Here is a 19,969-nt window from a genome sequence, read left to right on the forward strand (position 1 = left end):
CAGAACAATACAGTACAATACAGTACAATATAGTACAATACAGTACAATTCAGTACAATACAGTACAATACAGTACAGTACAGTACAATACAGTACAATACAGTACAATACAGTACAATTCAGTACAATACAGTACAATACAGTACAATACAGTACAATACAGTACAGTACAATACAGTACAATACAGTACAGTATAGTACAATACAGTCCAATACAGCACAATACAGCACAATACAGTACAATACAATACAGTACAATACAGAACAATACAGTACAATACAGTACAATACAGTACAATACAGTATAAGCCAGTACAATACAATTCAAATATACTAAACAAGTAAGTGACAGGTAATAAATAATTCGACCCAAACTTGGAATATAGGAATTAACGAAAGTAAATCTATGCATGTACAGTTAACGTATAATCAGACCTAATATGCTATCATTCTACATAGCAACAACATTAAGTATCTTGGTTAATTGGCAGAAAATCACAATTATCAGTACATAAGAATTCAGTTATGGGGATATTAGAGTAACAATGTAATAAATAAATAATAATAATAAAACATTGACTATTGAAAAAAATATATTCTCATTGAGTCCTACATTAATTAAAATATTCATAGATAAAGGCGTATGAACTATTTGATTATACCATTGTCATCAAAACATCAATGGTTTGGTTTTAACTATTTAAAAGTGGAAATTTTGATATTAATAACAAATAACCCTTAAAGAACTTTAGATAAGAGTTTTCGGTGGCGTATTAAGATTCGCAATGAGAAATGGTTCTACTACGACAATCTTGATTGCAAAATGTCATGTATTAATACAGGAGGACCATCCATATCGAGACCGAAACTGAATATTCATCAAGACAATTTCTTGTTGTGCATATTGTCGGCTCAACCGGCTGTAGTACTTTACGAGCTACTAAAACCTAATGAAAATGTTATTCAAGGTATCTACCAACGTCAAATGAACATATTCAACGAAAAATTGTTGTAAAATAGACCAGCACGTTGCAAAAGTTATGATCCCTGGCAAATCAACATCGTCTTTTGACACAGGATCGCCATGTTTCCAGAAAGATGGAAAATAGTTGTAGGAAATAATGGAAAACTTTTTGATTAATATGTATTGTACCAATGTTTCTCAATAAATGCCTTTTTACAGTTTTTGTTAAGTTATATAGTGCATTTAAAAATATGAGCAAGCACTTAATATTCAGAAAAAAATTAATAATACTTCTCGTGTAGCATAAATAATACACCAATGAGATTTTATTTCCTACATTTAAAAAAATCAGTTCCATTACACCAATAATTTGAATAATTCAAAATTGGATATTAAAGTTAGTTGAACGACTCTGCGTTTTTTTTATTATGACAGGTACCCGTATCAACGAGAAAAGTAATTTCTACGGGAAATGACGGTTCGCTTCCCTAAGGAGTTTGTTGGCCTTTTATGACACGCTTGCGTTGCTAATCGTTTACTAACTTCAATGGTCAGCTTAATGGGACTTCAACGCACTCCATTTCTCCCACTCGTATGCATATTTAAGTTATTGTCTCATTTTATATTTTCATTGGATTCATATTTAATACGTATGGATACAATGAAATGACACAGTAAATTCAAAACTGAAAAAAAGTCTAATAAACGCTGCTTATATGAGCATTATTATATTAAAATATAAATAAATTAGTTAACCATGTAAATTAAACATTGTCAATTAGTCAAATTTATAAAATTCGTATTGGCACAGTAATAGAATTGTCATAAGAAAATAAGTATAGGGACACAAAACGGAGAATCTCATAAAGTTCAAGCTGAAAATTTGATACACACAAGTTTAATTTTTATTTAAAAAGCACATAGCTCATATATTACAATTAATTATTCGCTATCTAGTATTTTTAGTTATCTTAGTCTATATCAGTCGATAAAATTGGATTAGAGATAATAGTTAATAATTAGAGAACCGACAAACGTTGTAAATCAAAAGTCAAATTTGATACAGCAACACTGCGATCTGCTGACGTCATAAATGTTAATGACGTTAGTCTACTGTTTCATTCATTGAACAGGCTATATATTAGTTCAAAATAGTTGTGTCTGTATGTATGAAACAACCATTTGTTGTAAAGTGATAATTCGGATTGTCATCCAAGCAAGAACCACATTTTTTTCAACCTCATACAAGTTCTGCTTGTTTTTTTCTTAACATGTTCTTTATACTTGATATTGATATCCATTGTCAGAATTAATATATAACCAATTATTATTGGCAGATAATATATTTTTGTAGGTGAAATGTATCCACATGTACAAACTTTGTAACATTTAATTTTCTTCGCCATTTCTTAAATTACACAGTAATATAGCGATACTTGTAGCTAATAAAGCAGAATCATTGGCAAATGGGGTCATTATTACTTCTTCATATTTAGGGATATCACTGGTATCCTAATATATAGATAAGCACAATATCAGTCCAAACTCTACCTTGTGGTACGCTCGCATAGATCGGTTTCAAATCAATTTGTAAATTGGTCAATATTCTTCGCCGTGTCTTTTTCTGAAGTGGCCCTATCTTACCCAAAAATGTAAAATTTGGTAGGTAGTTTATTAAAGTGCTTGTGTCCCGCCTAGAATTTTTTTTCTTTCAATATAATCCATGACCCATTAGATCAATTCCTTCAATAATAAATTTGATGCGTTTTACCAACTTCTCAAACAATTTGGAAATGATCGATAGTATGAGCATTGGTCAATATGATGTTTTATTGTTGGACAATTTACCTCGTCTAGGGATTATAGTTCCGTAATAAATTTTCCCAAATCTTCCACTGCATAAGCACATATTGCAAAAAATAACTATAAATAAATTGGCCTTGAAAAACATGAAAAAAAAAATTATTCGCCCGCCAAATATAATTTTCTGTTAAACTAAGAGAACTATTACAAAAATAGTCAATTTTCACATACATGCAACACATACAACACATACTTAACCAAATTGAACATATTTTCCAGTAAACATTCCCGTTAGTAAATAAAATTGAATTAAGACAGTAGACACATTCCAACACAATTCGAACACAAAATTATCCAGAATCTTGATTACAAAAACACACAACTTTCTACCAAACGAACTAATTCTCTAGTTAAAATAAACCAGACTTTATTCATTCGCCGACCAGACCTCTTATTTTTCAAGATAAACACAATAAGTGACTCCAGTTTAATGTTTCCCAAACCCAATTATGCTAAAAGTTAATTGAGGCTAACCTTTCACACAACATACATTATTCGATTTTAAAAAATACAAATTTTATCGTTTAAAATACTGTCATTTGTTATGTTCACCGATCACCATCGATTTGTCAACAATAGAACTAAATATCCGAAGCCATTTTAAAACTTTGATGATTTAATTTTATTTAATTTAATTTGAAAAGACAGTTAGTTTTGTGGTTGTCAATGGGTAACGCATTCGACAACAGTGAAACAAAAACCTGCAAACAAAAACCAAAAAAAAAATTGAAGAATTAAAAGAATGTTGTTCATTATTTCATCACTTTCGGCTTTGGCTTCAAAGAAGGTTGTCGTCGAAGTCGAAAACTACAAGAAATTATTAACGTCATTTATATGAGAAGCTGCCGCGGGTAAAATTATACAACGAAAGTCCACAAGAAGAATGTGCTAAATACTTAGATCGAAGATTAACTTGGTAGAACCACATCTGTAACCTCGATAAAAGGAGTAGAAAGACAGCAACAGCACTCGAAGCTGGTTTATTCGACATGGACAATGGTTTATTGTCTAGGACAGATTGACATGGGGCAGAACAGAGAAAAAAAGGTATATGGGATATAAAAAATATGTGCAGAGTAATCCACAGATTTCTTGTCTTATAAGATAAAAAGAGAAGAATATTCTATGACATATCGAGAGTGGTAGTAAAAAATGAATCTACTACACTATACACTGTAGGAATATGCATGGTCATAGTCAAAACTGAGTAAAAGATGTTTTTTTTTATTTTTAAGTCATGTATTTGAAATTTAAATACAAAATACAGTCAGATATTAGGTTATGTAAATACGATAAAACTAATTCAGCCAAACCTATTAATCAATAAAAGAGAATTTCCTGGTAAACACTAGATTTTTTAAATTTAAATGTCCTACTAAACAGCTGCTAGTTGTGGAATGCACAAAATCTAAGAAAACAATAATTCTGCAGATCCCGATGAGCATAAAGTTATGTTATATTGTATGAACACAATTTTATATTTGGATAACGTTCAAAAATGGTAAGCTTTATCTTTTTATCGTTTAGGAAACTGACTAACTCCTAATCTTTGATGTCTCTGAACACTGTCCCTGTTCACAAAACCAATAAAATCATCTTCTTCTGTACAATTCCTCCTACTCTTGTCACTCTCAGGCATTATTTGCAACAAATTACAAGATTTTGAATGTTATATTGTGATGCTGTTTGGCAACCGACGCATTTTGTAACTAGGATGGTAGTATGACGTCAATAAAGCTCCATTTATTTCAGATGACCCTCTAAAACACACTATTGATCACTGTGAACTATTTTCCTACAGCTAAAATTAACGGATATGTCACTGCATTCACTTAATTCACTCTATAGCCGCCGTCATCAGGCATCGTAGACAAAGATATGGACTTACTTTGATCACCTCTCGTAACATTCGTACTAATAAACTTAATTAATACATAGTGGATTCGGGAAAATAACCTTTTAAGAATGATAATGACGATTGACAAAATATTTGAACAGTATAACATAAAGTACAGGTGCAGCGTTGCCAACTTAAACGATTGACATATTTAATGGTCACCATTTTGCTTACGAAAGCTATAGAGCGTTATTTTTTACCAAATGTACCAATTAAATGTATTTATGTTCAAAATATATTTTGAAGCCATAGGTAATTGAAATACTAATTACAAAATACCTCACAATCAGGTATTTGAAAAACCAAATATGTATTTCAATTTCGTATTTGCAATCTTTTTTCAATAAACGCATTTGAAAAGTAAAGTGATCTTTGAAAATAATCAAAATATAAGCAAACACCTAATAATCAAAGTGGGTACCATGCTCTAGTGCATTCTCAAATCTTTTCGAATTTCCTATATTCCTGACTGTCATTTCTGTGCCTATTGTCCAAGCGCTATTATTTACAAGAGTAGTGGTTAGGTGGTTTTTGTTTACATTATATTACGAAGCACTACAACTACTGGACAACACGAACTTGTTTAGTGTATAAGTGTATTCTTAGCTTTAACTTAAATAGTCTAGTTTTATTTTAATTTGGGAAATACTGATATATTAATCCCGTACTCGCCCTGCTTGTATATTAATGGAAGTACAACAGAATATGAATAATTATTTAATTTGTAAATTAAGATTGTACTAAGCATATCTAATGTAAGATGTAATAAATTAAAAAAATATTCTTCAATTAGTTTATATAATTATTTATTACGCCTACCGGCGATTTTTATGTTCGTCACTTATCAATCAGTAGGTTCAATGAAGTTCAATGAAATTATATTGAACTGTACTTCCAAGTAAAAAAAAGTAAATCGGAAGAAAATAACACCAGGGAGCTTGTTTCGCAGGATATAAATGATAATTTAAATATAACCATTAAAGCTTCATTCACATCTGTAAGGAATTGTGATTGTGAAAAAAGAAATTGTCTGCGAGCTACCGAATAGTTTTTATTAGCTTGAGGGACAAATACAATACGCGCCCCAAAGTAATTTTTCAAAATACCCATTCCAGAGCTGGATGTGGGCGTGATGTTAAAACTCGTCTTACATTGTCCGGATTTACGTTTTTATGATGGTGGAATACAAATGCCCGGCGCTAACGCTAACACGGTCTTCTTTCGGATTTCGCTGGTTCCCTTTTTGTGAATCTCTAATCCCAGCTATTATTCAATATCCTTGTCCCGCTTCTTGAGGCTTGTCCATTGTAATGAGATAAAACCCGACCTTCGTACAACTCTTTTTTAATAGTATTAATCAAGACTAATACATATATTAAAACTGTGAAAAGAAACACATGTGACTACTATAATGCCGGAGAAAATGTAATTTAGTTTTTTTTATGATAACGAATATATAAGTAATTATTTAAATGAATCCCTATTTCCCTTGGCTACGACATATCTTGATATTAGCGTTGGGAACTATCGACTGAAAACAGCCGATAGTCACAAAACAGTCAAAACAGTCGATAGTCAAAAAACTAATCAAAAGTCAATAGTCAAAAATTCACGGGTTCGACTGTTTTTTTCAATTCGTGATGTCAGGCGAAGATTTACGAATTCTTTTCTATATAAATTGTGAGAGAGGAAAGGACGGAGATAATTACTTGGGAGCAGTTAATTTTATATGTGGTTATATTTTCCAGCGGTAGTATAAGCGAGACGGAGATGTATAAATTCCTTCACGAACTAACTTTAAAAAAGAAAAGGAAAAAATTATTACTGAATACTATTATTATAATAATACATAACATGCAATTTGTAATTTAATTTTAAACTAAGTAGAATTACTTTTATATTTGAATGTTCTGTGGATATGTAAAAAGGAATGGAATAATTTAATGTATTAATTGTTATTTTTAAATAATATACTATAATAAATATAGACAATAATAGAACTTGAACAAAACCTAAAAACTAAAGATGTACAATAACCATAAATACTAAATAAATATTAAACATACCTGATCCATGACATAATTAAAAATGATCTGAATGAAATGATAAAAATGCTTTATTTGTTATTGAACGGAAATCTTTTAACAAAAATCGAGAGAGTAATCGAAATATTACCTAATATTGCCATAAAAACAGTCAAAATATCTTACTATTTATCATTCCCAATTTTAATCTTTTTACCCTATTACATCAATATATTGTCATTTACAAGCAAACTATCAAAAAAACATAAAACTACATATAATTCATATAAATAATTGGGTACATTTTTGTGAAGGTCGCAGCTAGAACAACAGAGCCAGAACGTTAAAAATCAATCGAATGAAACTAGTAGAACCAAAAATAGTAACTAAAAGTACAACTGAAACAGTCGATAGTAAATAGTAACAAGATCAGTCGGACCGAAAATAGCGACTGAAAACAGTCGACTGAAACCGTCACTGGTAAGAAGTAGTAAAATCAGTCGAACCAAAAATGGCGACTGAAACAGTCGATAGTAAATAGTAACAAGATCAGTCGGACCGAAAATAGCGACTGAAAACAGTCGACTGAAACCAAAAATGGCGACTGAAACAGTCGATAGTAAATAGTAACAAGATCAGTCGGACCGAAAATAGCGACTGAAAACAGTCGATAGTAAAATCAGTCGAACCAAAAATGGCGACTGAAACAGTCGATAGTAAAAAGTAGTCAATTACTAAACAGTCGATAGTCAATTTCAGTCGATAGTTTCCCATACTATTTGAGATCGTCTTTAACAATTTCATTCATCTTTTTTCTAAGGATTTATAATATTTCATAAAAGGTTCTTACGAAAATAAATTTTAAAAATTGTACAGAAAATTGGAAGATATAGAACTTATAAAAGTTAACGAGTATCTAACATTTGCTAACATTAACAATGCAATTAGGAATGACAAGGCACGACACATTTAGACAAAATTTGCGACGCGAAAACCAATACAATTCCGAGATATTAAGAGAAACCGTTCAAAGATGCGTCCCCCTTTTAAAAGGGCAACCAAAATATGCCTACTACTACTACTATATGATATCATGAAGGTAGTGAAAATTTCTGTTTCACAATCAAAGTTTTTTTTATATATTTTAAAGTCTCCTTTTTACCAACGAGGGTTTATCTGGACTAGACCTATACTTTAACGTGGACTCTGAATCACGGTCCTCGGCATTAAGCCTACCGACTGTCCAGTGACCAACTTAGAGACCATCCCAGAGGATATCCGGTCTTACCTAGCCTGATTACTGGCGTTACTAGGGTGGTTATAGCTTGTTGGATTTTCCACTGTTGCCTGTAAAGACATTTACAATTACTATCACAAATATAAAGTATATACATACTCTAGCAATATTCGAACCCGCAACTATCGTAACAGCAGGAGGACCGTCCTGTCGCTTTTTTTCAATGGTTATATAAATGATATTAATTAGTATTACACAAAACAACTTAATAACTTGGGATGAATGCACTATGGTGCCCAAAACATTTTTGTAGGCATTAGATCATGTAAGATTTAGGAAACAGCCATAACAGGTTTAGTAGTGCGACAATTCTATTGGCAAACATTGCAAACATTTTCGATGAACTTAATGCATGTTTGAGATCGTCAATTTTATGAAAATACGCTAAAACTCTCAAATAAAATATGAACCTGCTACTCGAACTGCAGAACGGCCGATTTGGAGAAGTTTTTTCAAAACAATTGCTCCACATTAGTAACGGCAAAGTTCCTGCTGATACATCGTCTATATACATTACATTACCTGTCAATTTTTGTCACTTTAATGAATCAAAAAACTGAATTGATCGAGATAGTGTTTCCAAACATTACTTAAAATTAGAAAAGCCATATTTGGATGAGTTCAATAACATGTTCGCTATATTGGCGCCAAAAACGTTGATGCAAACGAAATGATTTTCAAATTCAAAATAAGATAGCTGGCGAATCAGTTGACTCCGTTACTAACCAAGATGATATAAACTATCCAATGGCATTTTAAATTCGCTAGAATTATTCGGATTACCACCTCATTATTTGCAATTAAAAGTCCGATCGATAATTATTATATTGCTGAATATAAACCAGCCACGTTTTTGTAATAGCTCTCAACTTTCTAGGAAAAAATAAATGAACAACGTAATAACGTAATTTTAAATGGAAGTACAAAGCCGAAGACATTTTGATTCAACGTATCCTTATGATTCCGAACCACATGTCATTAGAATTGAATCTTCATAGCTCAGACAAGACAACGTATCAGCTAGTTTTTTAATATATGTTGAACACTAATTCATGACACATGTGCTGTTTTGACCAAGGATATTTTGCTACATTTCTAGTAAAACAATAATAATGTCGCTATATAACTTCTTGTCTAAAAAGTGAAACAAGTGATTTTACAAGCCTATTTCGAAGCCAGTTTTACTTTTTAAGGTGTGGCAGAGACCGGAACAAATGGTAGTCAGACGGGACAAGCTTCGAGTTATCCGGTAGATGCGCTAAGGCTTCACATTCAGTCTCACTCAATTTTTACTGTCATAGTTGTGTGGTTTATAATGGCCGTGATAGAATACAATAGGTGTTTATTGATTAATTACGTCCGTTTTTATTAAATGCCTATTTCAATCGCATTATTTCTTGACAGTAGAGAAATTAATGGTTTGACAATCAGCTCATGATAGAAAATTCAATACCACCTTCCTTGGTGTTAATGCGGGCTTTGTAACCGTTTGTAACCACTTTCCATCGTCCGTAATCATTCCTTTCAAAAATAGCTCGACGTTGCTTCAGCAAGCTTAGTCCATTCCATGGTTCAATATTAATTTCTGTGGAAGCGAAATATTGACCTTCTTTAGGTATCCGATCTTATGGAAATGGTTCTAAACTGTTTTATGGCCGATGTTAGGTTCCATAGCAATATATCTAAATATTGAAATATAAAGGGCCTTGCTGGATTAAAACGCAACACGTGCAATATCTTATATCTTGCAGCCTAATTAGTCACAGAGTCAGAGGGAGCCACGAGCTTTTGCATCAAATAAGAAAACTTTTTAAAATTCAAAAAGGTGTATTCCCCATATATTGATAGAAAAAACAAACCATCTGACATGTAGACGTTTATCGATAAATATACCTTTCACTGGTTACTTGATCTCAGGCACAAGAAACGATGAGCAGATCCCAACACATCAACAAATCATGGCATTTAAAGAAGTATTAGAGTCAGTATCGAATTAAAACAAATTGATGCCCTAAGAAATCCACGCCTGTGGATCGCTCTATCTATAAGTAAACTAGTCTCGGTCTTTGGCGCTGCTTCTGGTGCCCCTCAACACATAATGTTCTACGCAATCAAATTACTTATAGGCTAATCCTGAAAGAACATGATAATATTCACAGTAATTTAAAAATATTTTCGTTCAAAAATAAATAAAACTTTTATTTAAAGAGGGTCTGGTAGTTATTGTACGATCATTTTTATGATGATTAGGTATACGTTTACATTTTATTTAGTAGTTATGCTTATTGAAAACCTTTAGTTTTTAGATTTTGTTTAAGTTGTATTGTACTATTTATATTTATTTTACTGTTATTTAAAAATAGCAATTAATATATTAAAACGCGATAAAACATTTGTGGTGTTATTATTCCATTCCTTTTTACACATCCACAAAACATTCAGTATAAAAGTAATCCTACTTCCTTTAAAATTATATTATTTATTACATGTTAATAGAAATTAGTAATTTTTTTTTCCTTTTCTTTCTTAAAGTTATCACTTGAATGAACATATATACATATCTGTCTCGCTTATACTACCATTGGAGAATATAAACACATTTAAAATTAACTGCTCCAAGAATTTATCTCCGTCCTTTCCTATCTCACCTTTTATACAGACAAGAATTCGTACATCTTCGTCTGACATCACGAATGGACAAAAACAGTCGAATCGTGCATTTAACTGAAAATAGTAATTACTATTTTTATTCGCTATTTTTTTGACTATCGACTGTTTCGACTGTTTTGCGACTATCGACTATTTCGACTGTTTTCAGTCGATAGTTCCCAACGCTAGTTTAAATCAAAGGAAAACATTAATAGCAAGTTTGGTTTTAAAAACATGCATCATCCTGGGAAAGCAAAAGCTCCTGCGGCTGGGCAAATTTAGCTTATTCTTCAGCAGTAAACGCCACTTTCTTCTCTTTTATTACTTATCCCAAGTACTTCAACTCTTGATCTAACTGTATCACTTTGAGATTTACAATTACTGGCGATCCATCAGTTGTTAATACTTTAGTCTTTTCTTCAAAAATGCTCAAGCCATATGGCTCTGCAATGCCAACTATATCATGAATCAGCACGTATAGAGCTAATAGGGAACGTCAGATTGTTTGTAGATTGAAAAATCCCCAAAAATTAATCAAAAAGACAAAATTAATCAATAATCCTTGCAAATTGTCTTATCACATAATATAAACAAACCCAAAGTTCCGTTTAATAATCTGTATAACAAAAAACATAATTAAATGTAGCCTAATTTTGTATAACCACCTAGACACAAATTCATTTTCGATTTGATAATATATACAATAATTTATATTTGACCATAATTAGGAGTAATTACCATATTTATTAAAAGTCACCCGTTTTTATCCCTTTATTTCCGGTCTTAAAGGTGAATTCGGAACAAAACTACAATGAGAAAAAGAAATGAAATTTTCAACGGCGTATGCACGAACTGAAAACATTGCTGATTCATAATTCTGAGTCAATTAACTTTTATGACTTTCACAAATATTATAGGATAATTTCGATGTTAGATAAAGCTATTATTCCTGAATAGAACTAATTGGCCCGGTATAAAAATTAGCCTATTATTTTTATTTAATTGATTTAATAACGATTGATTGCTACCTAAATCCTCAAATATCAGTGCTAAAGACCACTGCTGTATTATGGGCTGATGTATAAATTGAATTACATTCATATGGTTATTAAATAGTTAAATTCGATTAATACAGTTTATTTTCGCATCAGTTACCATGACTACTCACATTACAATTATGTCAAACGGCAAATCCCACTTTGTTTTAATTGTAATTTATTGATTATACAAATGTTTTATACTAAGATCAAATATTGGAAGGTTTAATGACAACAACTAAATGTTAACTAATATAGATTATACCGAAAAGGCATATTTTGCTGAAACCACTCATTTATAAAGACGCCCTGTAATGACCAAATTATAACAACGCCCTATAAAAATAAATCAAAACAAGAATAGGTTAGGACAAAAACAAAAAAACAATTATTTGGTGTGAAAAATAATTAACTTTATTAACAATAACCAACTACACTGATAATAAGCACAATTATAAATTAAATTACAAAAAATATATAAAAAGAAATAAAGTTAAATTTGCCAAATCAGAATATTTAATCTATTAAAATAAATATTAACAATTCTAAAATTAATTAGACAAAGGGTACAATATTTTCGGACAGAGAACCAGTATAAAAAATAATTCTTTAGTACTTTAAGAAGACATAAAATATTTCCAACAGAAAAAGTAAGACTTCCTGCAACATTCCTCCACCGATAAATTGCTTCTAAACCTAATTTTTCAGCTAAAACCTGATAAATCTAAGCCCGGCAGGGGTAATAAATCTTTTAAAAGCCATTTATTGCCTCACCAGAAAACACAATAAGCTCCGAATCGATATTTTTAATAAAAATTGGAAGAAACCTTAATATATCAAAAATAGCGACCCGGAGAAATTCTTGGCAGTGATAGCTTATGTATGATACGCCCTGATATTTTCATATTCTGACCGGATTTCTGTATGAAAATGATAATAAGCTGATTAAAAACATAACAATTTAGGTTTATACTTACGGGAAAATAATTAAAAAACTATAGAAACAATCCAAGAATGTTCAAAAATACTCAATTACAAGAAACAAACGAAGACGTAATACACTTGCACTGCCGATATGGACAAAGAAAATCACATTTTTCGCGATATATTTTCACACATTTTTTATCTGAAACAGTCCCAATTCGGACACATTTTACAAAGTTTATTTATCGTTCTGATCATTCAAAACAAGTTTTACCGGCGCCTCAGGTTATTTGTTTATATATCCGATCAAAATCCAGATAACAGCGGCCGTCGGGCGAGTAACACTACGACGCCATCTTGCGAATTTTCTTTTGCAACGTTGTCAACTTTCCATTTTATAGTATTTCTACTTAAATTGTTAATATATGGTAATAACTTGATACTGTTACTTATTGAATAGCAATAGTTGAATAGCTTATTGGCATTGAACAGCTTATTGAAAATCTTATGACGATTAAATTTACCATGTAAATATATGCTAATGCTTTAATACTAAATCACCAATAATAAATAAAAAATATTTATTATTTAAACAAATCACAACTCATAATGAAATTCAACATATTTTAACACCCTATATGTTAGAAGTTATTTCGGAATTCTAATTTAATATCCTAATCTAAATAAGGACATCATAATCCTACAAAAATAGATTGATAATTCCGTACGATGGAAATTTTCCTGCAAATTTAGGATAAAGACTAATAACTAAATAATGTTCATTAATATAAATTAACAATTTACGATCGCATATTGCTACAATCATGGTACACTATACAATTGAGAAGTAAGCCCAAATAAACCAACTTTATTATTAAAATGGATATTCGTTATGGCCACAATTTTGACCGGAAAAAATATTTAGTGACTTTTTAGTGCATTTTCGTAGGAATGATTATATTAACAAGCATAATTTCCACTAGGTTTTTCATCCTAACAACTGTTTAAGCCACAGAATGATGATAGTCGATATATTTAAGCAGAAATTGTATATGTTGTGAATGAAATATAATTCCAGCAGGGCAATACATTGTACACTGCGGGTACCACGATGGACATTATGCAAAAAAAGCTTGAGATCTATGCCAATAAACCGCGATCATTCAATAATTAAACTCAGCATAACTCAGTAATCGCTTAAATTTAAACCAAGCTTTGCAGTTGTAATTATTGAAAATTAAGTACCAGTTGCACGCATCTATGAGAAACCGGGAGTGACCTTAATGAAACCTACTCTCAAACTAGAAATGTGCTAATACCTCACGCATAGTTTGTCCCAGTTCAATATTCAGCCTCTCTTATTAAAAACCTTATAAATCAAAACATTAAAAAGAGGAATTATTCTATAATTATCATAAATATAATTATAATTATACTAATTTCTTTCAGTAAATGGTCATACAGTAAGCTGATTACCATAAAAATTCCTTACAACTTTAATGTCAGTATATTTTCAAATTGAATTGGCTCGACCCATTTCAATTGACATTGTTTCAAACATTGTTCAATTCAAAGACATTGTTTTTTGTGTAATTTATAGATCAAAAAGAAAAGATTAGCATGATATGAATACATTTCATTTATTGGTAATAAGTATTGTGCTAAAACTGATAGTAATATAATTACATCGGTATTGCGGTAGATTTTTTTTAAATTTAAGGCAAAATAAACATGAACCCAAATCAATTAGGATATGGATTAAAAGTATATTGAACAATATATTGACTAAAATTATATTTAAAAGCTGTGTGTGAAAGCTGAAAGTGAATGAAGACAATAAATGTTCTGTCAGAACTAATGATTATACTTGAAATTGAGAAAACACAAGAAAATATTCTGCAGAAGACTTGATCGCAAATATTTCTTTTGCATAAAAGCAATCATTAAATTAATGATATACCCCATGTAAAGCAATAATAAGAATAAATATTAAGCATCTTGATAATATGAAATTCGTTATCAACTATATCTATACTCAGCCGCGGTGGTGAACTTTTACTGCTACAATAGTCGTAGATCCTAATCCGGCCAGGACTGGTTCTAAATCTTTTTGTCATTCTCCATAGGCAAGAGTATAAAATCCGATGAGGGGTATGATCCCAGTAACGCCACTAGCAGGCCCAGTGAACCCGATGTTGTACCTCAAACACCCAACGCGCTAGTCGATAGGTTGAACGCTTAGGGCCATCGAGACCGTGGTTAAGCAGTAGTCCAGCCACTAAAAATCATATAGTTTACCTTGACTAATATCCATTTACCTACATACATATGTACGTACTCTTACAGTTATTACAGTCATTAAACATGTTGATTCACTATATGGCTTTTAGTATTTTATCAATGTTAGAAAATTATCTATATTCTATTAAATTTGAATTAATTAACTACACCAATTACTATTTTCTAGATGTTTTAATTTGTATTTCTTTGATCGTATTAGAAACATATATATAAATATTGTTCAGCACCAATTTATAGATCAATAGTGTTACCACATTTATAATATAAATCCCTTTAATTCACACACAATATTTTAAGAAGTCCAAGATATTTGAAGAAATTCCCAAACTTTGTGTACTATATGAAAATCCTTTTTAGTTTCAGCTTTAGTTATATCATCATCAACTTAATTCCAAAAGAGAAATTTTAAACTACTTCCATACAAATGACTGACTCAAAATATTACGAATATCTCTATAAATATCGACAATTTTAATTCTATTATTTACAAAGTACGAATTCCATTATTTACGGCTATAAATAATATTATGCTCAAATTACTTGTAACCTTACCTAACTAATTGATATTAAATATCAGCATAAATAACGGCAAACATTTTTTTTAAGTAATCAAATATGTTTTTGTCACATTGCATTTGTTTGCATATACCGAACAGTAGGGTCATCTACAAATACACTGTATATAACATAAGATTCAAAAACTTGTAGCAATGAAAAATCATAAGTTTATAATAAAATATTCCGAAAAAAAAACATAAAATAATACCATTTTCATTATTAAAACATTTTTAATTTATTAAGGCATAAAATTAACTAGATCCAAAAATAAAATACCAACGGGTATACAAAAACCCTAGCTGACGAGAAACATATTTTATAGCGAACAAAACTTAAATTCGCGAAACAGACAGCGCCACACCGATAAGTTGTAGCTGCGGAAAGGTTAGGCACTCAGCCCAATCGTGCAATAATCTATCTATATGGAGAACAACTAAGCTCAGTTCCACCTAGCCAACAAATATAAAAACAAAACAAAATAATACATATAAAAATATATTTTATACAAGTGTCAGAAAATAATTAAACAAAAAAAAGAAATGAATGAAGTCTCTGAAGTTGAGTTTTTCAGGTATCTCCTTTAACTCCTTTTTGATGAAACTTAACATGTTAAAATTTGTTTTTATACAGCCCTTTTTAATAATGATTTCCTTATTACTCACTTTAACTTACTTAAGTTAATTTTATCCAACAATGTTATACCTTTTTTTAGACTTATTTTGGGCAAGGTTTTTCTGTTCTATTTTTTAAGTAACACCTTATTGTTAGGATTTTGAACTTACATCCTATCATAATAAATAATCATTGTTTCATTTACATTTTAAATTTATAGAGTTCTAATACTATAAGCTAACTACAATATAAAAAACCTTTTAATAAAATAAGACTAAAAAATTATTCAGGTGTTTAATATTCAATTATAACATTTTTTAATACTAGAGCAAAAGCTGTGACTAAATTCAACTGAAACTTAACATTATTAGAAATCTTTATGCCAAGAGAATATATTTAGCCTGTTTTGATATTTAATTTTACTTACTATTAGAGGAATATTTTGGCACGCTGATGAAAAAAAATTAAATATACAACTTAAATGCCTGTAATCAGTACATAATATATATCTCTGTAATGCCACAATCATAATTTAAATAAGTATTACATAGCACCATAATTGCTAAACCAAATTCTAAAAGGATGACAATACAGAAACTAACAAACCATTTGATATGTCTACAAGTTTGAGATACAATTCAATTAAACATGTTTAGCAACAATGAAATAATTTTCTGTCTCCCAATTCATAAAGAAAAATTAATATTTTCAGTAAAATTATAACAAAACAAGTAAATATACCTCTTAAGTGGAATTAGATTAAATTTACATTAACATTATGAAGGGATGATTTTAAACCCTAACCTATAAAAGATACATTTTAAGGGGCTTTAAAAAATGATTATGAAATTAAATGGTGTATGAATGAAAATGAACGGCTTCTGAAAACTGGTTGTTCACAATCATGATATTTTATGGATTATGCACAGATTTCAATACCCTGTTGAATACAACCTAAATTGAGATTATGTATGAAGAGATAACAAATTTTGCACGTCCCTGAATATATCCCAAGTAAGAAGATCAAGCAGGGCATTAAAGCCAATGAAGAAGAAAAATAAATGGGAAATGTCAAAGTGAAACGTAACGTCTAGGTTCTAACACGTATCGTAATAAATTATTATTAATCATTAATTCACTTCTTTTTATTTTTATTGGTTGCGCCACGAGGTGGCGTCACCGGTCGTCCCGAGTTCATGTTGTATTGGAATTTCCTTTTATCGGCCGGTTTCAAGATCTGGAACGAGCACATTAAAGTCTCATCAACTGACATCATAGCTCCAGCATTGTCAAATTCACCTGAAATCAAATTGACATAAGAACCTATTAATAGTTATTTATAACCTGACAAAATGTGTAATAGATGTTTTCATAACTAACATGTACAGATTAAAGCTTTCCTTTTGGTGTTAGTTGAAATCTGAATTTCTTTTAAGAAATGCAAAGATATCTTTTTTAATTCAATTTCTTTTCATCAATTTTAACTTAAGACTTCTAGCGTGTTATAATGTATGACTGTAATCACTATCTTTTCCCATCTTAATGGTAGCAACAAATTTTATAACCAAAGAATAACTCATCTCTTTATAATAACCATCAATCGAGTTTTGAAAGTGGAGAGTGATACTTAGACAAAATAAAAATCGCATAGATCAGAACAAGTGGTTATACAATAAAATAATATGTAGCGATAGGGAGCACCACCAGCAGTTTGTTCAATAATCCGTTAATGTCTGCCACTTCTTCTTTTCACTAGATTCATCTTATTCTCTCTTTCTATTAATGTCAATTTTTTTTGCCTGAAATTTTATGAACACTATAAAAATCTAATTAGTACTAATACTAATACTAAAATCAAGGTTGACAATATTTTTACATAGTTCATAAAGTTCTAACCACAAAAGGTGAATTTCAGCGACACTCCTATTTATAAGAGTGTATATAATATATATGTTTTTTCAAGCATAAGAAATAAGAAAGCTAATAAGAAAGCTTTAATATAATTATAGTTTATAGAAGTGTCCCATGTTATGTAGGATACATGACTTATTATAAATCCCTTAAATTTAATTCAATATATTGTTTAAAGTACATAAAAATCATTCAGAAATATATTAATAACATACCACAATAATTAGGCGCACTAAACAATGTTACCAATTGTCTTTTTGCAAAAAATTCATATCCATCTTCCACTACTTGGTGCGCTCTACATATCAGGTCAAAGTCATGTTTGTGAAGGAATTTTCCAACAACCTAAAAGTTTAAAACAATAAAAAAAAATATTTACATATTCTAAACTAACCTCAGCTCCAAAAGTAAAACTAACACCTCTGTCATTTTCTCCCCAACCCATTTGATCTTTATCCGGATCAGACCATAACAAATCACACAATAATCCCTGATCAGGTACATCAGTAGGTCTCATTATTCTTCTGATTTGTTCCATTGACTGAAGATCTGGACTTAAACCTATAATAAACAAAATATAAAAATATTGTTCATCATGAAATAATTTTCACATTTACCTCCATGACAACAGAAAATCTTTTCATCTACAATTGCTGCAACTGGAAGACAATTAAAACAGTCAGTAAAGGTCTTCCATAATTTTATGTTATATCTAAAACAAATTATGCCATAAATGAAAATATTATAAAGCAGAACAATATATTACCTTCTTTTACATTCATCATAGAAACCATAGATTCTGTTAATGGAAGCACATTCATGGTTACCACGAAGTAAGAAAAAATTTTCTGGGTATTTAATTTTATAGGCCAACAGAAGACAGATTGTTTCGAGTGATTGTTTACCACGATCAACATAGTCTCCTAAATAAATTTAATTTTAAAAACTGAACTGCATATAACATACAAGGAAATACCTAAGAACAAATAGTTGGATTCTGGAGGAAATCCTCCATATTCAAAGAGACGTAGTAAATCATAATACTGTCCATGAATGTCACCTAAAAAAAATTCATATCAAAAATATCACTTCAATATCATCATAAGATAGTAGACAAAATTAATTATGACTAACAACAGGCTACTTCTATACAGATAAAAAATATTAATAAATGATACAATCAATTATTACACATAACTAATGCTACTAAATAAAACTAAAATGTACAAATTTTAATAACTATTTATAATCACCAAATTATCCTTGGAATAAAAAACTATTTATAAAATTTTTATGTAAGAGTTTAAAGGATTACTAAGTTAAAAAATAAGAACAATAAAAAAGCTTATAACTGGACTTAATATTGCAACTTTAAAAAAAAGAAAAAAAGTGAACTCAGGTACCTACCACAAATTTTTAAAGGAGCTTCTAATTCTAGTAAAATGGGCTGACTTAGGAAAATTTCCCTCGATTTCAAACATAAACCTCTAATTTCATTTTCGGTTAATTGAACGTTTTTTCCAGGTCTTGCACCGCGAACTAAAAAGTAATAAATGTAAAATTTATATTACTAAATGTTCATGACACTTATCAAGGCGTCAACCATAGCGGCCATATTTATGCCACAAAATCGACCTTCAAAATTTACCTTCCAACAATCGGGCTATAATTGAATCAATGTTTAATTTGTCCGCTTCCGCCATTGGTCTGCACTTATCAGGGCTTTTTTTAAAGAATATGATGACTTAGATTTAACAGATGAATAAGATATTTTTGGATTTTAATGGTGCCCCACAAACATAAACAACTTTTTTGTATGTGATATCGCGGAAGAAACCGAAGCTAGCAACCTGAGAAATCTACAATTCCCTATATATGAAAGAAATGTTTATATAATTAATAATATAAATAAAGTTGACGTAGAACAATTTG

General features: G+C 30.3%; 1 protein-coding gene across 1 annotated transcript; it reads right to left on the reverse strand.

Annotated features, from left to right (window-relative positions):
- Positions 1-15,724: 15,724 nt before the first annotated feature.
- Positions 15,725-19,896, reverse strand: LOC143192848 (serine/threonine-protein phosphatase PP1-gamma catalytic subunit B). Its single transcript, XM_076398584.1, has 8 exons — positions 19,686-19,896; positions 19,445-19,576; positions 19,014-19,097; positions 18,804-18,960; positions 18,655-18,749; positions 18,432-18,598; positions 18,253-18,382; positions 15,725-17,425 (listed from the first exon to the last, which is right to left on the reverse strand). Exons 1-8 carry the CDS (start codon positions 19,738-19,740, stop codon positions 17,262-17,264), a joined length of 984 nt encoding a protein of 327 aa, XP_076254699.1. The 5' UTR covers positions 19,741-19,896; the 3' UTR covers positions 15,725-17,261.
- Between the last annotated feature and the right edge of the window lie 73 nt (positions 19,897-19,969).

Source organism: Rhynchophorus ferrugineus, unplaced genomic scaffold (genome assembly GCF_030347505.1).
Source record: "Rhynchophorus ferrugineus isolate W39M unplaced genomic scaffold, kcgeb_rfMv2 rfM3, whole genome shotgun sequence".
Taxonomy (NCBI): domain Eukaryota; kingdom Metazoa; phylum Arthropoda; class Insecta; order Coleoptera; family Curculionidae; genus Rhynchophorus; species Rhynchophorus ferrugineus.

Excerpts from the sequence above, each read along its gene's own strand:
- LOC143192848 (XM_076398584.1), bottom strand. The coding sequence starts at position 19,740 with ATGGCGGAAGCGGACAAATTAAACATTGATTCAATTATAGCCCGATTG. Across the intron at positions 19,577-19,685 it reads TATAGCCCGATTGTTGGAAG|TTCGCGGTGCAAGACCTGGA; the intron begins GTAAATTTTGAA and ends ATTACTTTTTAG. Across the intron at positions 18,383-18,431 it reads GTTTTACTTTTGGAGCTGAG|GTTGTTGGAAAATTCCTTCA; the intron begins GTTAGTTTAGAA and ends TTAAACTTTTAG.